Source organism: Callospermophilus lateralis, chromosome 2 (assembly GCF_048772815.1).
Source record: "Callospermophilus lateralis isolate mCalLat2 chromosome 2, mCalLat2.hap1, whole genome shotgun sequence".
Lineage (NCBI taxonomy): Eukaryota > Metazoa > Chordata > Mammalia > Rodentia > Sciuridae > Callospermophilus > Callospermophilus lateralis.
This window is the reverse complement of record NC_135306.1, coordinates 119,534,414-119,555,212: the sequence shown is the minus strand read 5'-3', so window position 1 is coordinate 119,555,212 and position 20,799 is coordinate 119,534,414. Positions and strand designations below refer to the sequence as shown.

Here is a 20,799-nt window from a genome sequence, read left to right as displayed (position 1 = left end):
TGCAGGGAAAACAGTGAGGGTCAAAGGGAGACATAAATGGGAAAAACCTTTTGATGTTTAATGTTTTAAAAGCTATTAAAATTTGAATGACAGTTTCAGCATCTTCTTTGAAAATGTCAAAATAGAACTTTTACCTACAAGCTAACACATTACATAACCTCAGTTTTAAAAATGCTAACTTTTTTAAAAGTAGAGCTGTCGTTGGTCAGAATATGCAGGTGCAAAGACAGAAACTTGTTTAGGAGGGAATCCACAGAGCCAGTGTGGAAACTGACTAGGAAGAATGGTACAAGATGCAAAGAGAGCTTTCTCTGGAAGAATGTAAAGGAATGGGAGTAAGAATTCTGTGATCCCTCTGAGAAAGTAGAAACGTTTGCCCTTCTCAGTCCAACCACTGCCCAAATCCTTGATAATAATTAGAAGTGCAAATCCTGAGAGCTGGTATGTTAGGATGCTGTACATTAATTGTTCTTAAAATTTAGTTAATAATCACCAGGGAGCTGGTTTAAAATGTGGCAATCCAGAACCCACTCTTAAAAATTCCCTTTCAGTAGATCTGGGGTTGGTTCGGGAACCGGCAATTAAACAAGTATTTCAGATATTTTAATTCAATCATGTTTACATTTTGAGAAACAGGGTGTACTTTTCAGAGCAAAGGAATCTCCAATTCACCTCTTTCCCCTGCTTAAAAAATATATTTCCAGGCTGAGTGGAGCTCAGTGGCAGAACACTTGCCTTGCACATGTGAGGCACTTGGTTCAATCCTTAGCACCACATAAAAATTAACAAATAAAACAAAGGTATTCTGTCCATCTACAACTACAAAATATTTTAAAATGTATTTTCAATGGGGCTAATTGTATAGTTTAGTGTAAAGCACTTACCTAGCATGCATGAGGCCCTGGCTTCTATTCCTAGTACTGAACACACACACACACACACACACAAAAAAAAAAAAAAAAAAACTTTCACAAAATGCTTCATTATTGCCTCTTGACATAGCAGTAGCCACAATACTACCAATACTTAACACTTTTTGGGCCTACTGTGTACCAAGCATTGTTAACACTTTACTTGTAATAACATTAACCATCATTTATAAGCATTTACTAATTGGCATGCATTGTGCTAAACACTTTGCAAACATTATCTAATTTAACTCAGTGACCCTATGAAGAAGGTATTATTCTCTATTTTGGGGATGAGGTGCTGAGGATTGAATTCAGAGTTTCTCACATGTTAAACACACACTCTACCACTCATCTATACACCAGTTTCTTCTATTTTTACAACTAAGAAATTTAAGGCCCATCAAAGTTCAGCAACTTGTCTGAGGTCACATATTAGTAAGCAAAATTCAGTCTGTGAATCCAAAAGACCAAGCTTTTTCCAAAGCAATATTTTCAAGTGATCTAATGAGTGGGAGATGAAAATTACCATCTGACAAAATTCTGCAAGTGTGTATAACCAGTTAATGCTGTAGATAGAACTGTCGTTTCCACTTAATCCCTGTAGATAACACTGACACACTGAAAATAGCTAATCAGCCATCAATATTCTCCTCTCTTATTATCTAGTGTTCACTTGACTGACAAGAAAAGATTTTCCCAGGGCTTGTTTTAAACTCCTGGGACAGAGAAATTTGTACAAGTTGTACATCCTGTATGACTGAGCTATAGCGCCAGTAAGCCACATATCTGAAGGCCTCTGATATACACCATTTCTTTGATATTTTTGGCCCAGAATAAGGGAACATGCCTTGCCTCCCAGAATTTCCTATCTTATAGTGCAGAGGGTTAGCCTTGATGATTAGAGAAAGGTACATTTGCTGATCTCAGAGGTGGAGAGAATGAGATTTACCTCTAATCTCTCTGTTTTATGGCTGATCATTTGTCCTTTCTGAGCCTCGGTCTTCTCACTTTTAAATTAAGAATAAACAAAAATATTTTGTTATCTCTAGTCACAGTGAACCTGTAGTTCCAGCTATTTGGTAGGCTGAGGCAGGAGGATCTCTTGAGCCCAGGGATTTGAGTCTAACCTTGGCAACACAGTGAGACCCTATCTCAAAAAATAGATTATTTTATGCTTTTATGCTTCACAAGATAAAAGAGAATTAAATAAAATAGGACACGAAATTTTCTAACACACAGTAGACATGCAGTAAATATTTGTGAACTTTGACTCTAACTTAACACAGCTAGAAAAATGGAAAGTTCTCCAGTATCACCCTGTTGATGGATGAACTTGAAAATATGCTCAACACATTGTACTTTGATGAGTAATTCATAAACATTGTCAAATTGTTCAGGGGGTGATATAGACAGATCAAAAAGAAGTAAGCATCATGAATATTTCATAACTGCCTTTGAAAAAGCTGTTTCAACAGCTTAAAGTTTTTAAAAAGTTTGGTTTGCTCATTAATGTAATGGAACTTTTGGAAGTAGAACTTTTAAATGCCTTTTCTTAAATCCTTCTGTGTTGGACACAGATCTAGCCATAGATATGGTACCTGGATATTTCAAAGGCTTTTATATCTGGCCAGTCGTTGATGTGTTCAACAGACACTTATCCAGTGATGATGATGGATGAGCTAGGAACTAAAATTAAATATTGAAAAGTCTCCCCATAGACAAGAAGCACACATGGGAGGCACAAACAAACCAACACAATGTGCTGAGTGCTAGAAGCATTTAGGCATGAGGCCCAGAGAAGGGAATTATTTGGGGGTAACTTCTAAGAGGGAAGGACACTTGAAATCTTAGCAAATGATCAGGAGATAGCCAGGAAAATAAAAAGTGTGGGACAGGTGAACAAAAGAGAAGTTACAGGTAGACACAGCACAGCTAAGAAGGCTCTTCTGTGCCAGAAAAATTTTTCAGAGTCTGAAAATAGGAAAGTTATAAAATGTTAGATAACATCAGATAAAAAGGTAATAGAACTAAACGGTTAGTTTATTTTGTCTCTATGTACTTTCTGGGGTTCTCTAGGACTTCAAAACAGGATTCTGGGGATTGGGATTTCAAGGTGAGAATGGACGTATCCACCTGCTGAGGAAGGTTCTAGGGATGCCAGGTAGAAAGGGCAAGGATCATGCACCAAAACATCTTTGGAGGCAGCCAGGAATGGCAGAAAGAATTATGTTCCAGGGGAACAAAAGGGACAGTGGAGGGCTAAGGAAATAGCAGAATGAAAAATGGACTATCTCCTTGAGATTTCTTATAGACTGATTGAGAGCCCCAAATTAGTCTAGAGAACAATGGAATCTTTACAATTTTATTCATATACATATATTATATTCATATTCATATACCCCTAGTATGAGTCAGAGAGGCAAAGATGAAAATGTAATTATGGAATCTGTTTTCTATATTGAAGTACCACAGGACTCTTTTCTTAGAGCCATGGATTAGTACATGAATTATCTGAATAATTTTTTATTATTTTTTATTCTAATTTGTTATATTTGACAGCAGAATGCATTACATTTCATATTACACATATAGAACACAATTTTTCATATCTCTGATTGTATATAAAGTATAGTCACACCATTTGTGTCTTCATACATATACATAGGATAATGATGTCCATCTCATTCCACCATCTTTTCTACTCCGATGCCCCTCCCTTATCCTCTCACCCCTTTGCCCTATCTCCTATTCCTTTACCCTATCTGAGTTCATCTAATCCTCCCATGCCCCCCCAAAACCCCATTATGAATCATCATTCTTATATCAGAGAAAACATTCGGCATTTGGTTTTTTGGGATTGGCTAACTTCACTTAGCATTATATTCTCTAACTCCATCCATTTACCTGCAAATGCCATGATTTTATTCTTTCTTATTGCTGAGTAATATTTCATTGTGTATATATACCACATTTTCTTTATCCATTCATCTACTGAAGGGCATCTAGGTTGGCTCCCCAGTTTAATTATTATGAATTGTACTGCTATAAACATTGATGTGACTGGGTCTCTATAGTATACTGTTTTTAAGTTCTTTGGGTATAAACCGAGGAGAGGGATAGCTGGGTGGTTCCATTCCCAGTTTTCCAAGGAATCTCCATACTGCTTTCCATATTGGCTGCACCAATTTGCCATCCCATCAGCAATGTATGAGTGTGCCTTTTCCCCCACATCCTTGCCAACACTTATTGTTGTTTGTATTCTTAATAGCTGCCATTCTGACTGGAATGAGATGAGTTTTGATTTGCATTTCTCTAATTGCTAGAGATGTTGAACCTTTTTTATATATTTGTTGATTAATTGTATATCCTCTTCTGAGAAGTGTCCTTTCAGTTCTTGGCCCATTTATTAATTGGGTTTTTTGATTTTTTGTTGTTAAGATTTTTGAGTTCTTTATATATCCTAGAGATTAGAGCTCTATCTGATGTGCATGTGGTAAAAATTTGTTCACAAAATATAGGCTCTCTATTCACATCACGGATTGTTTCTTTTGCTGAGAAGCTTTTGAATTTGAATCCATCCCATTTATTGATTCTTAATTCTAATATTTGAGCTATAGGACTCTTATTAAGTAAATTGGGGCCTAATCCCACATGATAGATATTGGGGCCAACTTTTTCTTTCATTAGGCGCAATGTCTATGGTTTAATTCCTAGGTCCTTGATTCACTTTGAGTTCAGTTTTGTGCATAGTGAGAGACAGGGGTTTAATTTCATTTTATTGTATATGGATTTCCAGTTTTCCCAGTACCATTTGTTGAAGAGGCTATCTTTTCTTTAATGTATGTTTTTGGCACCTTTTTCTAATATAAGATAACTGTAATTTTGTGGGTTTATCTCTGTGTCCTCTATTCTATACCATTGGTCTAGAGGTCTATTTTGGTGCCAATACCATGCTGTTTTTATTACTATTTCTCTGTAGTATAGTTTAAGGTCTGGTATAGTGATGACACCTGCCTCACTCTTCTTGCTTTAGCTATTCTGGGTCTTTCAGTTTTCCAGATGAATTTCATGATTGCTTTTTCTGTTTATGAGGAATGTCATTGGAATTTTTATTGATGTTGCATTGAATCTGTATAGTGTTTTTGGTAGTATGATCATTTTGACAATATTAATTCTGCCTATCCAAGAACAAGGTATACTTTTCCATCTCTAAGGTCTTCTTTAATTTTTCTTTAGCATTTTGTAGTTTTCATTGTAGAAGTCTTTCACCTCTTTCATTAAGTTGATTCCCAAATATTTTTTTTTGAGGCTATTGTAAATGAGGTCATTTTCCTCATTTCCTTTTCAGTGTGTGAAGCATGGTGTCAGAGGATTTGTCACTGATGTACAGAAATACCTTTGATTTATGGGTGTTGATTTTATAAACTGCTACTTTGCTGAATTCACTTACCAGTTCTAGAAAATTTCTGGTGGAATTCTTTGGTTCTTCTAGATATAGAATCATATCATCGGTAAATAGTGTTATCCATATCCCTTTAATTTCTTTCATCTGTCTAATTGTTCTGTGCAGTGTTTCAAGAACTATGTTAAACAGAAGTGGTGAAAGAGGGCATCCCTGCCTTGTTCCAGTTTTCAGAGGGAATGCTTTCAATTTTTCTCCATTTAGAATGATGTTGTCCTGGGGCTTAGCACAAATAGCTTTTATGATGTTGAGATATGTTCTGTTGTCCCTAGTTTTTCTAGTGTTTTGAACATGAAGGTGTGCTGTATGATGTCAAATGCTTTTTCTGCATCTATTGAGATGATCATATGATTCTTATATTTAAGTCTATTGATGTGATGAATTACAATTACTGATTTCCCTATGTTGAACCATCCTTGCATCCCTGGGTTGCAAGATTGTGGTGCACTATCATTTTGATATGTGTTTGTATTCAATTTGCTAGAATTTTATTGAGAATTTTTGCATCTATGTTCATTAGAGTTATTGGTCTGAATTTTTGTTTCTTTGATGTATTTTTGCCTGGTTTTGGAATCAGGATGATATTGGCCTCACACAATGAGTTTGGAAGTGCTCCTTCTTTTTTATTTCATAAAATAATTTGAAGAATATTGGTATTACTTGAATAATTTTTATACCTTATGGAGACAACCATATTTTAGCCCCAGGGAGAATATTTGGGGGCAGATATAGTGTTGGAACTGCCAGAAATGGATTTAAAAGCTTGTTTATTTATTTCAATGTGAGAGAATAGTTAGAAAAATACAGGATGTTTCTAAGAATGTCCCATTTATTTGAGTTTAGAGGATACTGGAAGGAAAATCCAAACCAGCTCTGAAAGATGGTATTTTAGTTCAAATAGTTGGTTGGCATTGTAATGTGGGCAACTCAGTTCCAAGACAATTTTAGGAATAAAAAATTAAACATTAAAGAGTCCCCATAGACAAGAAATACACATGGGAGGCACAAACAAACCAATAATGTGATGTGTATTGGCATCCCAGGACTTATGACAGAAAGAGGAGAACATCACCCAGCATTGAGCTGCTCCACAGGTGAGAGGGTACTGGGGAGAACTGGCCTGGCTGCTGTCAATAGAGGTGGCCAGGTGGTCCAAGGCCCAGTATCTAAACTCTCTGTAAACATAATCATTGGTCCAAACAACTGTTGGTGGCATGAGGTCCCTTCCAGTGTGTGAAGCATGGTGCCAAAGGATCTCAGCAGTGGTCCAACTTGGAAGTCAAACAGATGTGGTCAGAATCTTGAGACTGGCCCTCATAAAGCATCATTACTGCCAGCTGTTGGAGAGATGCTCTATGTTTCAACTCTTTTTTTTTTTTTTTTTTTTTTTTGGTGTGGGGGGGTACTGGGGATTGAACTCAGGGGCACTCGACCTCTGAGCCACATTTTGTATTTTATTTAGAGACAAGGTCTCACTGAGTTGCTTAGTGCCTCACTGTTGCTGAGGCTGGCTTTGCCACTCGATGATCCTCCTGCCTCAGCCTCCAGAGCTTCTGGGATCACAGGCAGGGGCCACAACATCTGTTTCAATTCTGTCTTATTAGCCATTTTATCCCCAGTGTCTAACACAGTGCCCTCCACACGAGTTCACAATAAGTACTTAAATGAATGAATGAATGAACTAAAAGAGAGAGAAGTTATGGTAGGCTCAAGCTCATGGGCTAGAACTTCAGTTAACAACTAAGATTCAGAGCTCTGGTTCTAGAGAAGAGCTAATATTTGGTTTAGGGTAACCAGGCCCCTTTCCAGTAGGCAGAAGAGGGCAGCGAAAAGTACTGCAATGATTCAGAGTACACAAAGTCCCAGGGAAGGTTACGCATCAAAGATTTCTGAGTCAGTCATTATTTAGCCATAATGACAAGGACTCCTGTATATGGAAGATATTAGACATAGATTCCTAGACCCACAACTGAAAATTGTTAATGGATGTCCTACCTCTGAAAAGATGACCACAATGTGACCTAAAAATATCAATAGATCTACTCACAGGAAATTAGGAAAAGAAAGATGAAGATTGATAAACAAAGAGAAATAACAGAGAATTACAATTGTTACCTTTACCTAATTAGGCTGATGTATTCAAAAGCTAAAGCATCTGAGAATAAAACTTAAAACATGGTCAAATGGTTTGGAGATCTATCATCAAACAGTCCTCAATGATGAGATGACACTATTTGACATCCTATCTTCACCACCTATGTCTGGTTAGCCAGGTGTCTGACCCTCAGTTCCCCCATCCACAAAATGGCCTGATATGTGGAAAGTGGCCAGCACGGGGCTTACATTCAGTGGACTCGCGAAATGGTACCCCCTGTAAATGTGGCACCAGGACAGAGACTTCAGGGAAAAATCAGATGGCCCAGTGTCTGGAGGGAATGTGTCACTCCTTTTGTCTTGTCCATTCCCTTCCCCACCAGCACACATTCACCTTCTCAAACACTCACACACCAGGAGATTCTGCTAACCATCAAAAGGGCCCTCAAGCCACGTGCTCTGAGCAGGTGTGTTGTACATGAATCATTAACAGTTGTACATCCATGTGTGTGGTCCAACTCCAAAATCAGGGCCAAGACATTGAGGACCATAAACTGTTATTTCCCAACTTTTGTTGAGAACCTCTCAAAATACACATTTTTTTCTCTTAACTGCATTCAGGTTCTTAATGCTGGCTGCACATTAGAATCACCTGGACCCCTTCAAAAAAAAAAAAAAAAAAAAAAGGTTTACCTCCAGACCAATTAAATTAGAAACTCCTAGGAGCACAGCTCAAGCTTGGGTGTTTTTCCAAAGGTTCTTAGGTGATTCTGAGGTGCCACTCAAGTGTAGTGACCTGGGGAACTGCTGCACTGGCATTATTTAAGAGCATATCTGATGAGAACTCACAGGACCCACCTCTGACAATCAGAATCAGATCTGACCCAGAATCTGCATTTAAATGAGACCTCAGGATGATTCACATCAGTTTGAGAAGCAATGGTTAATAGGTATCTGTGACTCTCAACTCACCTACACAATGTAATTATCTAGAGGACTTTGGGGGTTTGGGGCAGGGAGTATTTTTTTTAATCCTCTGAACATTTTTTTATATGTTGAGGGATCTTTATTTTATTCATTTATTGATATGTGGTGCTGAGAATCGAACCCAGTGCCTCACACATTCTGGGCAAGCGCTCCTCCACTGAGCCACAACCCCAGCCCAGGGAGTATTTTTTAAATGAAGCTTATGTGTGGGTTCTGCCCCCTTAGATTTGTATTTAATTGGTCTAAGTGAACCCAGCATCAGGATCTTGAAAACTCAGCCCTAGATTTATTGCCTTTCTTTGAATCCAACCAGGCCTGAGAACCATAATGCTACATAAGCAGTTCCCCAGGATAGGTCCAGTTCACAGCAAGGAATGCCTCCATGAAGGGTGCTAGGAAAGATGAGGCCTAACCACATTCCTCTGTCCCCATTGTCACCTCAGAACTGACCCAAATAACATCAAATTCTAGCAACATGTTTAAGAAATGCCCATTTCATGTCTCTTTCATAAACATATGTAATGTGTATTTTCCATTTTCCTCCTTTTATAAAGGTAGTTATTGACTAGCTCCCTTTGTATACAAACAATAAACCCAAATATGCTGCTGTTAGGGAAATGACTTTGTTTTACTCAGTGGTAAATAGGATAAAGAGTTCTAAATATTTAAAAAACGCTAAGGCAAACATGGAGATACTATAGGGTAGAATACATATTTCTTGTGAATTCTAAGGAAAAAACATAATACTTCAAAGATATTTTGTGCTTTTAGTGGGCACTTCAGGTTCCGGTCCAGATCTCATAGTGGAATAAACTTACTCTCTTTCTGTCCTTGGACAAGTTAAGGGAAAAGTTTGAGGAGCTCTGAACCAAAGGGATTATTTGAAATGTGACACTCTAACTTGACTTGGTTTCAAATCCTCAGCAGTTGGAGCATCTTGGCTTATCTCAAATGCTAGAAATACTGTAGCATTTGTCACTTCAATCCCAGCCAAGGGTCAAATGCTGTATCACACCTAGTAACTAAAATAAATTCTAAAAGCTGTTTTTGTGGTTGACTTAACTTTATTCACATGATCGCTGGAGAGATTAACAAAGACTTCCTCTAACATTTCTTCTGGAGGGTTGAATTAGAGTTTGGTTGCAGACAGTGTGGGTTGGAGGGATGTGCAGTGAGACAGATCAGGGGCTTGTTATAATTCTACATCATCATGAATCCCGTTTAATTTTAACCTTGAGGCTTGTCTGACACATTTGCAGTAAGAGTTGGGGAATAAATCTAACACTCACTGGCAAGCACTTGGCAGCCTGCGAGAGCAGCATCTTAGAGAAAACAATCAATCCTAGTGCTGGGGCATGTCAGGCATTGTGAGTGCAGATCAGAGGTGCCATGGGGTGTCCAGAATGGCCTCCCATGACAGTGACAGCAGTGGGACCTCAGGGTATGCAGCAGGCAGCTCCAGAGCATCTCGGTCAGTCCCAGGAGTGAGGCATGGCTTCTCAGTATTGATAGGACCTCACAAGGAGCCACATGAGGAGGACTGTAATCAGGACAACGGTGAAGTTGAGAAACAGCTCCTGGGTGGATCGCTCCATCCTCAGAGTGGCTGGATGAGACCTTCAGGTAGACTTCTGGGGGCACAGCAAGACCTCCGGCTTGTCCTCACCTCCTAACAGAAAGTGACAAAGAAAACATGGGGAGGTGAACAAGTGTTCCTGGAAGATGATGCTTATTCTTTTCCAAAGGAAATAGAAGAATTGTGGGAAAGAAGGTGGTTTGGGGCTGAACTGTGTCTTCCTCTAATTTCATATGTTGAGATCCTAACCCCCAGTACCCAAGAATGTGATTGTATTTGGGTCTTTTGAAAGGTAATTGAGTTAAAATAAGGTCATTAATGTAATCCATAATCCAATATGACTGGTGTCCTTATCTGAAGAGGGGATTAGGACAGACTCATACAGAGGGGAGACCATGTGAAAACACAGGAAGATGAACATCACCAAGCCAAAAAGAGTAGTATCAGAAGAAACCAACCCTGCCGACTGTCTGATTTCTAACATGTAGCCTCAGATTCTTTGACTAGAACCATCACTCTTCCCTAGGTCTCCAGCCTGCAAGCCTATCCTGAAGATTTTGGACTTATCAGCTTGCACAACCACATGAGCCAATTCCTTAAACACACACACACACACACAAACACACACACACACACACACACACACACAGTTGTTTCTCTGAAGAACTCTAATACAGAGAGCCTGGTTTCTCTGCCCACTGTGATAAACACCAACACTTTTGTTCTGATTTTTTTTTCTTGGATGATTGTATTGGTGCTTTCAATAAAATATAATATATTACATTTTTCTCTCTTCAATTTCTGTGGGTGTTTGCATGTATTCACTTTGCTAACTGAATATCACTAAGTAGGAGCATCAAAACAGAAAAAAAAAGTTACAATTTAGTATTGTTCTTGTTTTGGATAACATTTAGAAGTGGGATACCATAATCCTTCAGGTTTCAGGCTGCTATAGGTCTTTATCTAACCCTGATGAAAGCACAAAGTAGTTCCAACAGCTGCATGGTTTTTGTGTAAGCCTACACTGGGCACAAAGCCTACCGGGGTCAAACAAAAGTCCCTCACATAACAGGTACTCAGTCCAAAAAGCAAGTGTTAACTTAATGGGTATTCCTATTTCAACAAATGCTTGTGCCAGCTATTTTTAGTTAGGCCCAGGATGTGCCTAAATTGTAAACATTTCAAAGAGCAGGAATGATATCTTCAGAGTGTGTACAGATTGTACCTGCAGGAAATCAAACTTGAAGAACATATACAATGCAGTCAGTCAAATTATTAGCTTCAGTGATGTATTATAATTGGCTTTTGTTTTGCAATATAATAAAATATAAGATTTCTTTTTTAAATTTTTTTTAGTTGTAGATGGGCACACAGTATCTTTTATTTTTATTTGGTGCTGAGTATCAAACCCAGTGTCTCACACATGCAAGGCAAGCACTTTACCACTGAGCTACAGCCCCAGCCCAATAAAATAGAAGATTTCTATGTTAAATAGAAGATTTATATGTTAAATAATTTTATGTAGATACATATATTTTAGATATCTTGGACCAAATTCTACTACAGAATGAAAAAGTTTAGGCAGAAAGGACATTCTATTTGCTAAGGATGGGAGTGCAAGGGACAGAGAGGTTTGTTAGCAAGGTTTTGACCTGAATGGTATTTTTAACCATCTAACCTGACTCAATTATTAATAATATTTATTATATCATCAATAGACCAAATTATTAGCTGTGTAAATTTCAGCTGAATAATCAAATTTTAAATTATGTTAATATGACATATAAGTTCAAACCAGATTATTTCAACCAGTAGACTGTTGAGTTGGGGTTTAAAATGGCCAATAATGGTGAATCTATGTTTAATTTCCTATTTAATTTTTATCCATCTTTTGACCTTCAGCATGAAGGAAATAGTAATTTGCCAATGAAAAACTTTACAAAGATTTGCTTGGAAAGGAAAGTAAACAGAAGATTAATGGGTAAAGAAATAATAGAGAATATGTAAGAATGCACATAAGAGCACAGGAGAGCAGGAAGGGAATGAATCCAGCCAAGGAGGCTGGAGGCAAAGGAATGAGAATCAAACATAGACTCTTCCTTATGAACTTACTATTTGAAATCAAACCCTGATCCAAATGCCTACTTTGGGATTAAGTTCTCAAGAAGGGCAGAGATACAGCCAGGTATAATGGTGTGTGCCTATAATCCAAGCAACTCAGGAGGCTGAGGCAGCAGGCTAACAAGTTCAAGGAGGAGCACAAGTTCAAGGCCAGCCTCAGCAACTTAGGGAAACCCTCATCAACTTGGCAAAACCTTGTCTCAAAATAAATAAATAAGACTGGGATGTGACTCAGTGGTAAAGCACCCCTGGGTTCATCCCCTGTACCCCCCCTCCAAAAGAGAGAGAGAGAGAGAAGAAAGGTGGTCAGGGGGAAGAAGCAGAAATTATGAAACACTATTTATAATGATCAAAACAATCCAATCTAGGGAAAGCAAAATAACTTTCCCATCAAATCTGCTTATTAGATTAAGCTATTATATAAGGGAATTATGGATAGTGATCCAACAGGAATATACTTGGATAATGAGAAAGATGCTATTAAAAGCAGTTCCAACAGCTCTGTTCATGTTACCTGTACACTAGGGCAAGTATTATTGTGATTTTTGTCTTTGCCAAAATTACAGCTGAGAAATTGACTTTTAGAGAGAAGTTGCTGTGTAATGATTCTCAGAAAGTAGGAAGTAGAGCTAAAAGTGGGAGACTAGAATTAGTTATCAGAATTGTGATCACTCCACCAACGTATTACAAGAACAAATTATTATTGCAATTAACTGCCATGGCTAAACAAAGTTAGTATGAATTTTCGACCACTATGGAAAATAATTTGACCTTTTAAAAATTAAAGTGGAAAATGCTTTCTTCCTAATATCTATCAATTTCCCTTGTACCCCCCAGATACTCAAGCACACACGTGCTGAGGTACAAACACAAGAATGTTCACTACATTGTTCACAAGAACCCAAACAAGGATACATCTCCCACGTTCATCAGCAGTACAGTGGTGCATATATTTGAATGCTACAGAGTAAAGAAAGTACAGGAAATACTACAGTTGCACACAACAGGATAAATGGATCTCACAAGCATAATTGTTGAACAAAAAAAGAATTTACAAAGGGAACATAGAATACGACTCCATTTAGACAAAATCAGAAACAGGGAATTTAAAATATTGTATAGGAATAGAGACATGGTAAAACTTTAAAGAAAAGCAGGGACAAGACAATCTTAACATTTTAGGAGCAGAAGAGGGGTGATCAGGATTGGACTTCTTGGGTGCTGGCAAAAATGTGTTTCTTGATGAGACTTAAAATTATTGTTTAAACTGCATATGTTTATGGACTCCACAAGTTTTTTCAATTTTTTCTGAATTGACAGGTTACCAGGTTACCCATCATACTTCTGTGTCTACTGTGGTTCACCTCTTACAATTTATTGCACTTCAATGGCATCTTTAAATATTTGTTGTTTTGTGTATTTTTAAATGAACAAAACATAAAGAATTTTCAAGGAACCCAATCCAATCAATGTCTGTGCTGAATGTAAAGTGTAGACTTTATTTTCACCCTTTAAGAAGAAGAACAGACCAAAGTTAGACATAAATTCTGATCAGCAGTGTTCTATTTTTCTGCTGTTAATACACCAAACAGCTTTGACTTCCTTCTAAACCTTTCCTAGCATCAAGTTCATGTCTTGTGTTCTGAAGTGATTGTCATATAGATGAACCAACACCAAAAAGCTATGAATAAATTGTACAGGAAGCTTGGCATTGGCTTTCTTTCATTAGAAACTTTGAGAAGATGGAAGATAAACTTTCTTCCATGATACGAAAAAAGAAAATGCACACCAAAGAAAAGCAAGAATCAATAATATTCACTTTGCATCTTAAGAAATACCATGTACAAGGAGCATCATCTATTTTTGAGAAATAGAAGCTCTCCTCTGTCTCCCTCATTAGTAATTTGTGCACACAAACACACATCATCTGCTGAGCAGGAAATCCTGTTCAGGGTTACCTGAAGAGGGTCTAGGACACGCCCTGGCTGAGTAGACTTCTCCTTGTTCTCTCCCACTCAGGCCCCAACTCCTGTTCCTCTCCCAGGCTGTCTGGACTCCCCGACTCTGGGCAGGGCCTAAAGTAGTCTGAGGGAGGTGGCACTCACTATGACGTCAGTGATGAGACATCTCAAAGGAACACCCTCCGAAGGTCTGAGGCTATTTGTGTCCAGGGGGACATGGAAATGTGTTGACTAAGACCTTATTCCTTTGGTTACCAACTTGTGTTAACCCCCCAGTGACCTTTTAGTGTAATTTCTGTGGATTTTAAATTTATCTTTTCCATCCTTATGAATATCTCTAGCGTGTCTTTAAAACATCATAAACCAAAAGCAATAGGCTGATTTTAACCAATCCATGCTGCATTTGGCTCTTCTCCCCACTCAGCACGTGAAGGTGTGGAAATGTGACTTCATTTCACCACCTACATCTTTATCCATCTGACAGGTGAAGAGGTCTCTGTCTTGCACCCACACCGCCAGTCTCCCCCACACACAAGAATTCCATAGGCACTCCTTGAAAACTGACTTCAATTCCGGCAGTGAAAGTTCTCCTCCGTCACCTGCTACACATAACTTCCCAGCTAAGCCGGGCGCTCCAAGTTTACACATTCATCTACAGTTTCATCTGAAACAGCTGAGAAAGCCCTGGTTTGAATATCTCTGTCAGTACACTAACATAGGCGTGAAATCAGACAGCAAGACTCAGTCATTGGGGTAGATTGGGGGTCGAAGAGGAGCTGGTCAAGATAGTGAAGACGTGAGACATAAACTATAATAGAGATACGTAGAATATATCTGAAGGAAATAAAATATGTAATTTTCAAATATAACCCCTAACTGACTAAAATGAGTTTGCAATCAACAAATCAGATGTTTGAAAGAAAATGGAATCTCTGAAACATTTAACTGGACTTGAAATGAGATTAATTTAACCCTTTAACCATGACTCCAGATATGGAGTTTCTCTATAGATAAAAGAACAAATCTCCCCTCTGAATTCCCAACTAGGGTCAATCAAAATAATGCAGTCTCAGAAGGCATTAAAAAAATTATCTGTAAATTGTGTTCAGCCAAACCTTTTCCACAAGTCCTCATACCCCAGGCTCATTGCTAAAAGAAGGACTTTCCATTTCATTTTTTTTTTTTTTTCGTTTCTTGGGTAATCTTAATACAGCATTCTGTCACCACTTGTCTTGTAAAAAGATAGCTCTCTGAAGTGACAGATAGTGTACAACAATTATAGTGCAACTGAACATTGGCAGTCATTTGTTGCCATCTGGCAAACTCCTTGAATGTAGTCAGATTTCTGCCGTTTGCTTCCAAGCTCTTGCCAGATTGTTTCAAATACTGGGAATGTTTTCCTGGTCACCAAGATACCTCTCTCCTTTTTTTTTTTTTTAACCACTCAAAACTATCTTTTTTTCCAATTAAAAGTAACATTTATTGTAGACTATTCAAAAATATGTAAAAATATAAAAATATCCAATTCCACTTATCTCACCACCTCAAGAAGGAAAAACTTTATATTTTTTTTTATTTATATGTTTTGATCTGTATAGACAAAATTCTCAAATTCCCAAGGTATTTTTAGTAAAAGAATCTGACACTTGAATAACTTTTTTTTTTCCTTTTTGACTCATTTAGAATCAAATTATTCACATTATACCATGTGTTGGTATTGGGTTTACAGGACAGGCATCTATTTTGTACATGTTGGAATATTGATTAGCTCTACAATGTTGAAAATATTAAAAAGACAATGGGAGATGTTAATTCATCACTGGAACTGCTAGCCAACACTGTCGATTTAGTTGAAATTGTTAATTTCTATGTAATTTGGAGGAAACATCCAAGTGTTTTGTTTTTTCACTGAATCGATGAGTCAGCTACTTTGTCTGTTTATCTCGCTCAAGAGTATCTTATCTGTTGTTGTTCGTTCTCTCCCTTCCCCCAACAGATGAGGTAGAGAGGGAAGATGAGAGGGGAGGGGAGGGGGGATAGTAGGGGATAGGAAAGACAGCAGAATACAACAGTCACTAATATGGCATTATTAAACATTGTGAATGTGTAACTGATGTGATTCTGCAATTTGTATTTGGGATAAAAATGGAAATGCATAACTCACTTGAATCAAATGTATGAAAGATGAAAAAAATTAAAAAAAAAAAAAAAAGAGTATCTCAGATTGTACAGGGATTGCTGTGCCCAGTACACTGACAAAATCCCAGGCTTCAGAAACTTCTGCCTTTCAGTGGTTTCTCTGGTGGAATTACACTCAGAATTCAGCTTGTCACTCGTTTGACTCAGTCTTGGGAAAATTATGCAGGCCACCTAAAATCACCTGACAACTATTCAAAGGCCTCAGGGAGAGTTTAGCTCTCAGGATCTGCAAGTCCATTAAAAAAAAAAAAAAAAAAAAAAAAAAAAAAAAGATCAACATTTTTGCGTTCATGTAAAAGGCTGAGAATGACCAGGCTTCAAACCTCAGTGCCAAAGCAAATCCATCCCTTTCCATTAACCTTACTTCATTCTGCTGATACTTTCCTTCCTGTGAGCAATTACCGTGACTTAGCCAAGCTCGTTCCATATCAACTTTCTTTCAAGGTGCCGTTCTGCCTGTCAGCAGGAGGACATATTAAATAATCTTTGACATTATTTCTGTGCCTATTCATCTACAACTTAGCCAAGGGCCACAAATGTCAAGGAAACAGAGTGCACATTGGCAGTGGGACCAATGCTCTGATTGACATTTATCTTTCCCACCACCATCACCATATGCATTTTCAGGTATAAAATATTAGACCCCCTGAGATGCAGTGATAAGCTCTTGTGCTTGAGTAGTTGTTGAACTTGCTTGTTTAATTTACTCCCCATTCCCATCCTCTTTTGTACTTTAAGAATTAAAAAGTAAATACCTATGTCAGTCTCTGAATTCTGTAGCCCATGACGTGATAGGACAGTTCACCAGGCCATGATGTAAGGTGCTAAGCTTCTGAGCATCACAGTCCTGAGTGTGATCTTCACGGAGCCCTCTCACCTCATGTCTTCACATCCAGCTGCTCAAAAAAGAATGAAGTGGGTTTTTGCTCTTCTCTTTCACTGTCCCAAACACATGAGGACAAGTCCAGAGAAAAAAGAGGCTTGATCTCTTGAAGCTCTCTCCATGTCACTATCTACAATCATTGTGTAAGGCTGCCTTTCTGAGTACAGGGAAAATCCAAGAAAAAGTCAAGAAGGTGCTTGGGTGACCAGCCACAGAGTCTACACAGAACTGCCAACTCAAGCCTTTTTGTCTACACCATTTGGGGAAAACTGCCCCCATACAGTCCCGATAGAAAAGTGGAAAGCACAGGGACCTTAGAATGACAAGAACCTATGTCCATATTCTGAATGTTCCACTTACTAAATGACATTAAGAAAATTATCCTTTCTGGGTCTATTTCCCCATCTAGAAGATGAAAATACTAACAATGTTTTTAAAAACATTTTCATCCAATCAGAATCCAACTGATAATGTGTGTAAAAGCACTTGTTCCCTTCTACTACTAAGATTTAGTGCAACTCCAGAGGCTGAGGCAGGGGAAGTTCAAGTTCAAGCCTCACACCTTCAGCAAGTTAGCAAAATCCTGTCTCTAAGAAATAAAAAGTAAAACTCAGTGGTAGAGCACCCCTAGGTTCAATCCCCAGGGCCAAAAAAAATTAAAAAAGAAAGAACAAAAAAGTACAGAATCTGCCGAGCCTATAAGTTAAATTACACTGGGCTTCTTTTCTTTCATTTGTAACAGTTTAAAATACACATAAATAAACAAGTGACAAGGAACACCTTTCTCTAACATAAGTGCAAAACTTCTCTTTTCATTTATGATCAAAAGAGAATAGGTTGAGGGTCACTTACTGTAAAAATCCTACGAAGGGAGCATAAGCATAAGGGGTGGTTATATACAGAGTTGAAGCAGGCATGGCTTCCCTGACTTTTCCTCTTGCCATCCATGTGCCCCTCATTTACTGCCCACTATTCCCAAAGAGCAGGAAAGGTTTACTGCAAAAGGCCAAAGTCGCCATTTCCATCTTTGCTCCTGTGATTGTTCAACTGGTATCAAGTGAGCACTACTACATACAAAACAGTGTTCTAGACACACAGGAAGTCATAATGACACCAAATAGGACCATTGCCCCCAAAAGGAGAAAGCTAATAAAAGTTCATACCACTCATATTAGCCAAGTTATGGCATCAACCTTAGTGTCACAGATGAACAGACAAAGGACATATGGTGTATATACACAAAGGAATACTATTAAGCCTTTAAAAGGGAGGAAATCCTATCATTTGTGACAACATGGCTGGAACTAGAGAACATTATGCCAAGTGAGATCAGCCAGTCACAGATAGACAAGTTCAACGTGTTCTCACTTCCATGTGGAATCCAAAACAACTGAACTCATAGAAGCAGAGGGTACATGGTGGTTACAGAGGTGACCAGGGGGCAGTGGGGATGGGGGCAAAGGGAGGAGTGAGGAGATAACGGTCAAAGGGTACAGGATGAGTGAATGTTGTTGTTATTTGATCTCTTGCACAGTGTGGAAAGTATAGTAGTTAATAGTGTGTATATCTTTCTAAACTGATAAGAATAAATTTCGAATGTTCTCAACACAAAAAAAATTAGTATTTGAGTGACAGATATGTTAGCTTGGTTAATTAGCTTGCACTCTATTCAGGCTATATGAGCAATGACCAAACCAACTCCATCTTACCCTGAGACTCCATGTCATGTAAGAAAGTCTTCTCCCAGAGAAAGCCCTGCCTCTGTACCCATGAATACTTGCTTAGCATAGCATGTTTGGCAACACAAAATGGCAATTCTTATACAATGTAAAAGTGTTCTCTCTTTGGTTCCCATTTTTCTTGGACAATGTGCCCTTTCAGAGATTGATTGTCTAGATATTGGTAACCATTCTTTTACTTGTACTCAACTAGGGACATTTTGGCCCACTCCTTTTTCTGCTTATGATTTTAGATCTCATGACGTTTGTTTATGGTTTTGAATCATAGCAACAGCCACTTATGATTAATGTGGTTTTGGACTATAATAGGTGTACTCAAACCCCAGGAGGGCGTTGATGGGTATAGACTTGCAGCCTTCCCCTTGGTCCGCCAGCTGGTGGATCCGGACCGCCAACTGGTGAATAAAGTTTCTGTCTCCTGCTTTAAGATCAACTGGGTGATTTATTGCAATTGCTCCATAACAACACCACTCTGTACCCCATAAATATATACAGTTGTAAGTTGTCCATTTACAGTAAGATTTTTTAAAAATTAAGTGCACAATAGGACACAGTACAAGATAAATGGAACCAGAATAAAATCAAAAAATCTGTAGGAATTCCAGAGCAAGAGAGATGTCTTTCCCCTGAGATGATAAGAAAGCAGAGCAGCTTCCTTAAAAGAGTAAACATAAGGTCCTAAAGATGAAGCAAACTCATGGGCAATCAACCAGAAGGCTTGAGTTGAACTTCAAAATGAGAAAAACAAAGTTATTTAAGGCTAGAATAACAATAAATCATCATCATCATGTCAATTGGCAGTCACTAAATATGCATTGCCTTATTTAATCCCTACAATATCTCTGTGAAGTGGGCATAACATTTCTGTACCTAGACAAAAGTCCAAAGAGTCAGTAAATGTCAGGGATGAGATTTAAAGACACAGCTTTGGACCCTGCCCTGGACATCTAACCACTACATGATAATGTCGTCAGTACAGTGATAAAAGTATTCTCTAGCCCCAAATCCTCCATCTCACCCAAATTCACCGTGGGCAGGCGGTGGAATTTGGGTTTCCTCTGTGACAAGGGCTGGCTGCAAAATCAAGCTAAGAAAAGAAGGCAGCGAAAAACCACACTACACAGAAAGTAATTTTAAAAGCAAGGGTGGGATGACTCTTTGACCTTAGGGGTTGAGCTTCCACACTGGGGAGAGAGAGAACAAGAGCCCATGTTTGGTTTACTCATACAAGGGAACTTCAAAGGTTTTCCATGGAATGTTCTTTTGCCAAATAAGGTAGCAGGCGGGCTGTCCAGGCCCAATGGGTCACGTCCAATTCTGGTACTACAAGAGCAGCCTTCCTAGTCAAGTGAAGACTGAGGTCAGGAGTACTGAGTAGTGTATTAAGTGGGAGGAGCCACAAAATGACTTGCAATGCCAAACCCAAATCTGCTTGGCTTAAGGCCCACTAAAGACGCCAAATAGCTCAGGAGTGGCTTCCCACACCTCCACCTCTTATTTTGTTTTTTTTTTGTTGTTGTTGTTGTTGTTGTGGATGGACACAATACTTTTATTTTTATGTGGTGCTGAGGATCGAACCCAGTGCCTAATGCTTGCTAGATAAGCGCTGTACCCCTGAGCTATAGCCCAGCCCCACCTCCACCTCTTTTTATGGTACACTTTATTAATAACAAATTTAGCATGATCACCAACAGAAAATATGTGTATTTTTTATGGATTACGTGTAAGTGCTACCTTACCAGTATTCTGTGTGTATTTTACAGCCCACCAAAATAAACATTATTAAACATGAGATGTCTTGCTAAATTGTATGAAATTCATTCTAAAAGGAAGATAAATAAAAATTTTATTTTTTGTTTTTTTTTT

General features: G+C 38.3%; 1 protein-coding gene across 1 annotated transcript; it reads right to left on the bottom strand.

The window, feature by feature from the left end:
- Positions 1–9,498: 9,498 nt before the first annotated feature.
- Positions 9,499–14,213, bottom strand: Sln (sarcolipin). Its single transcript, XM_076843801.1, has 2 exons — positions 14,110–14,213; positions 9,499–10,123 (listed from the first exon to the last, which is right to left on the bottom strand). Exon 2 carries the CDS (start codon positions 10,047–10,049, stop codon positions 9,954–9,956), a length of 96 nt encoding a protein of 31 aa, XP_076699916.1. The 5' UTR covers positions 10,050–10,123; positions 14,110–14,213; the 3' UTR covers positions 9,499–9,953.
- Between the last annotated feature and the right edge of the window lie 6,586 nt (positions 14,214–20,799).

Excerpts from the sequence above, each read along its gene's own strand:
- Sln (XM_076843801.1), bottom strand. The coding sequence starts at position 10,049 with ATGGAGCGATCCACCCAGGAGCTGTTTCTCAACTTCACCGTTGTCCTG.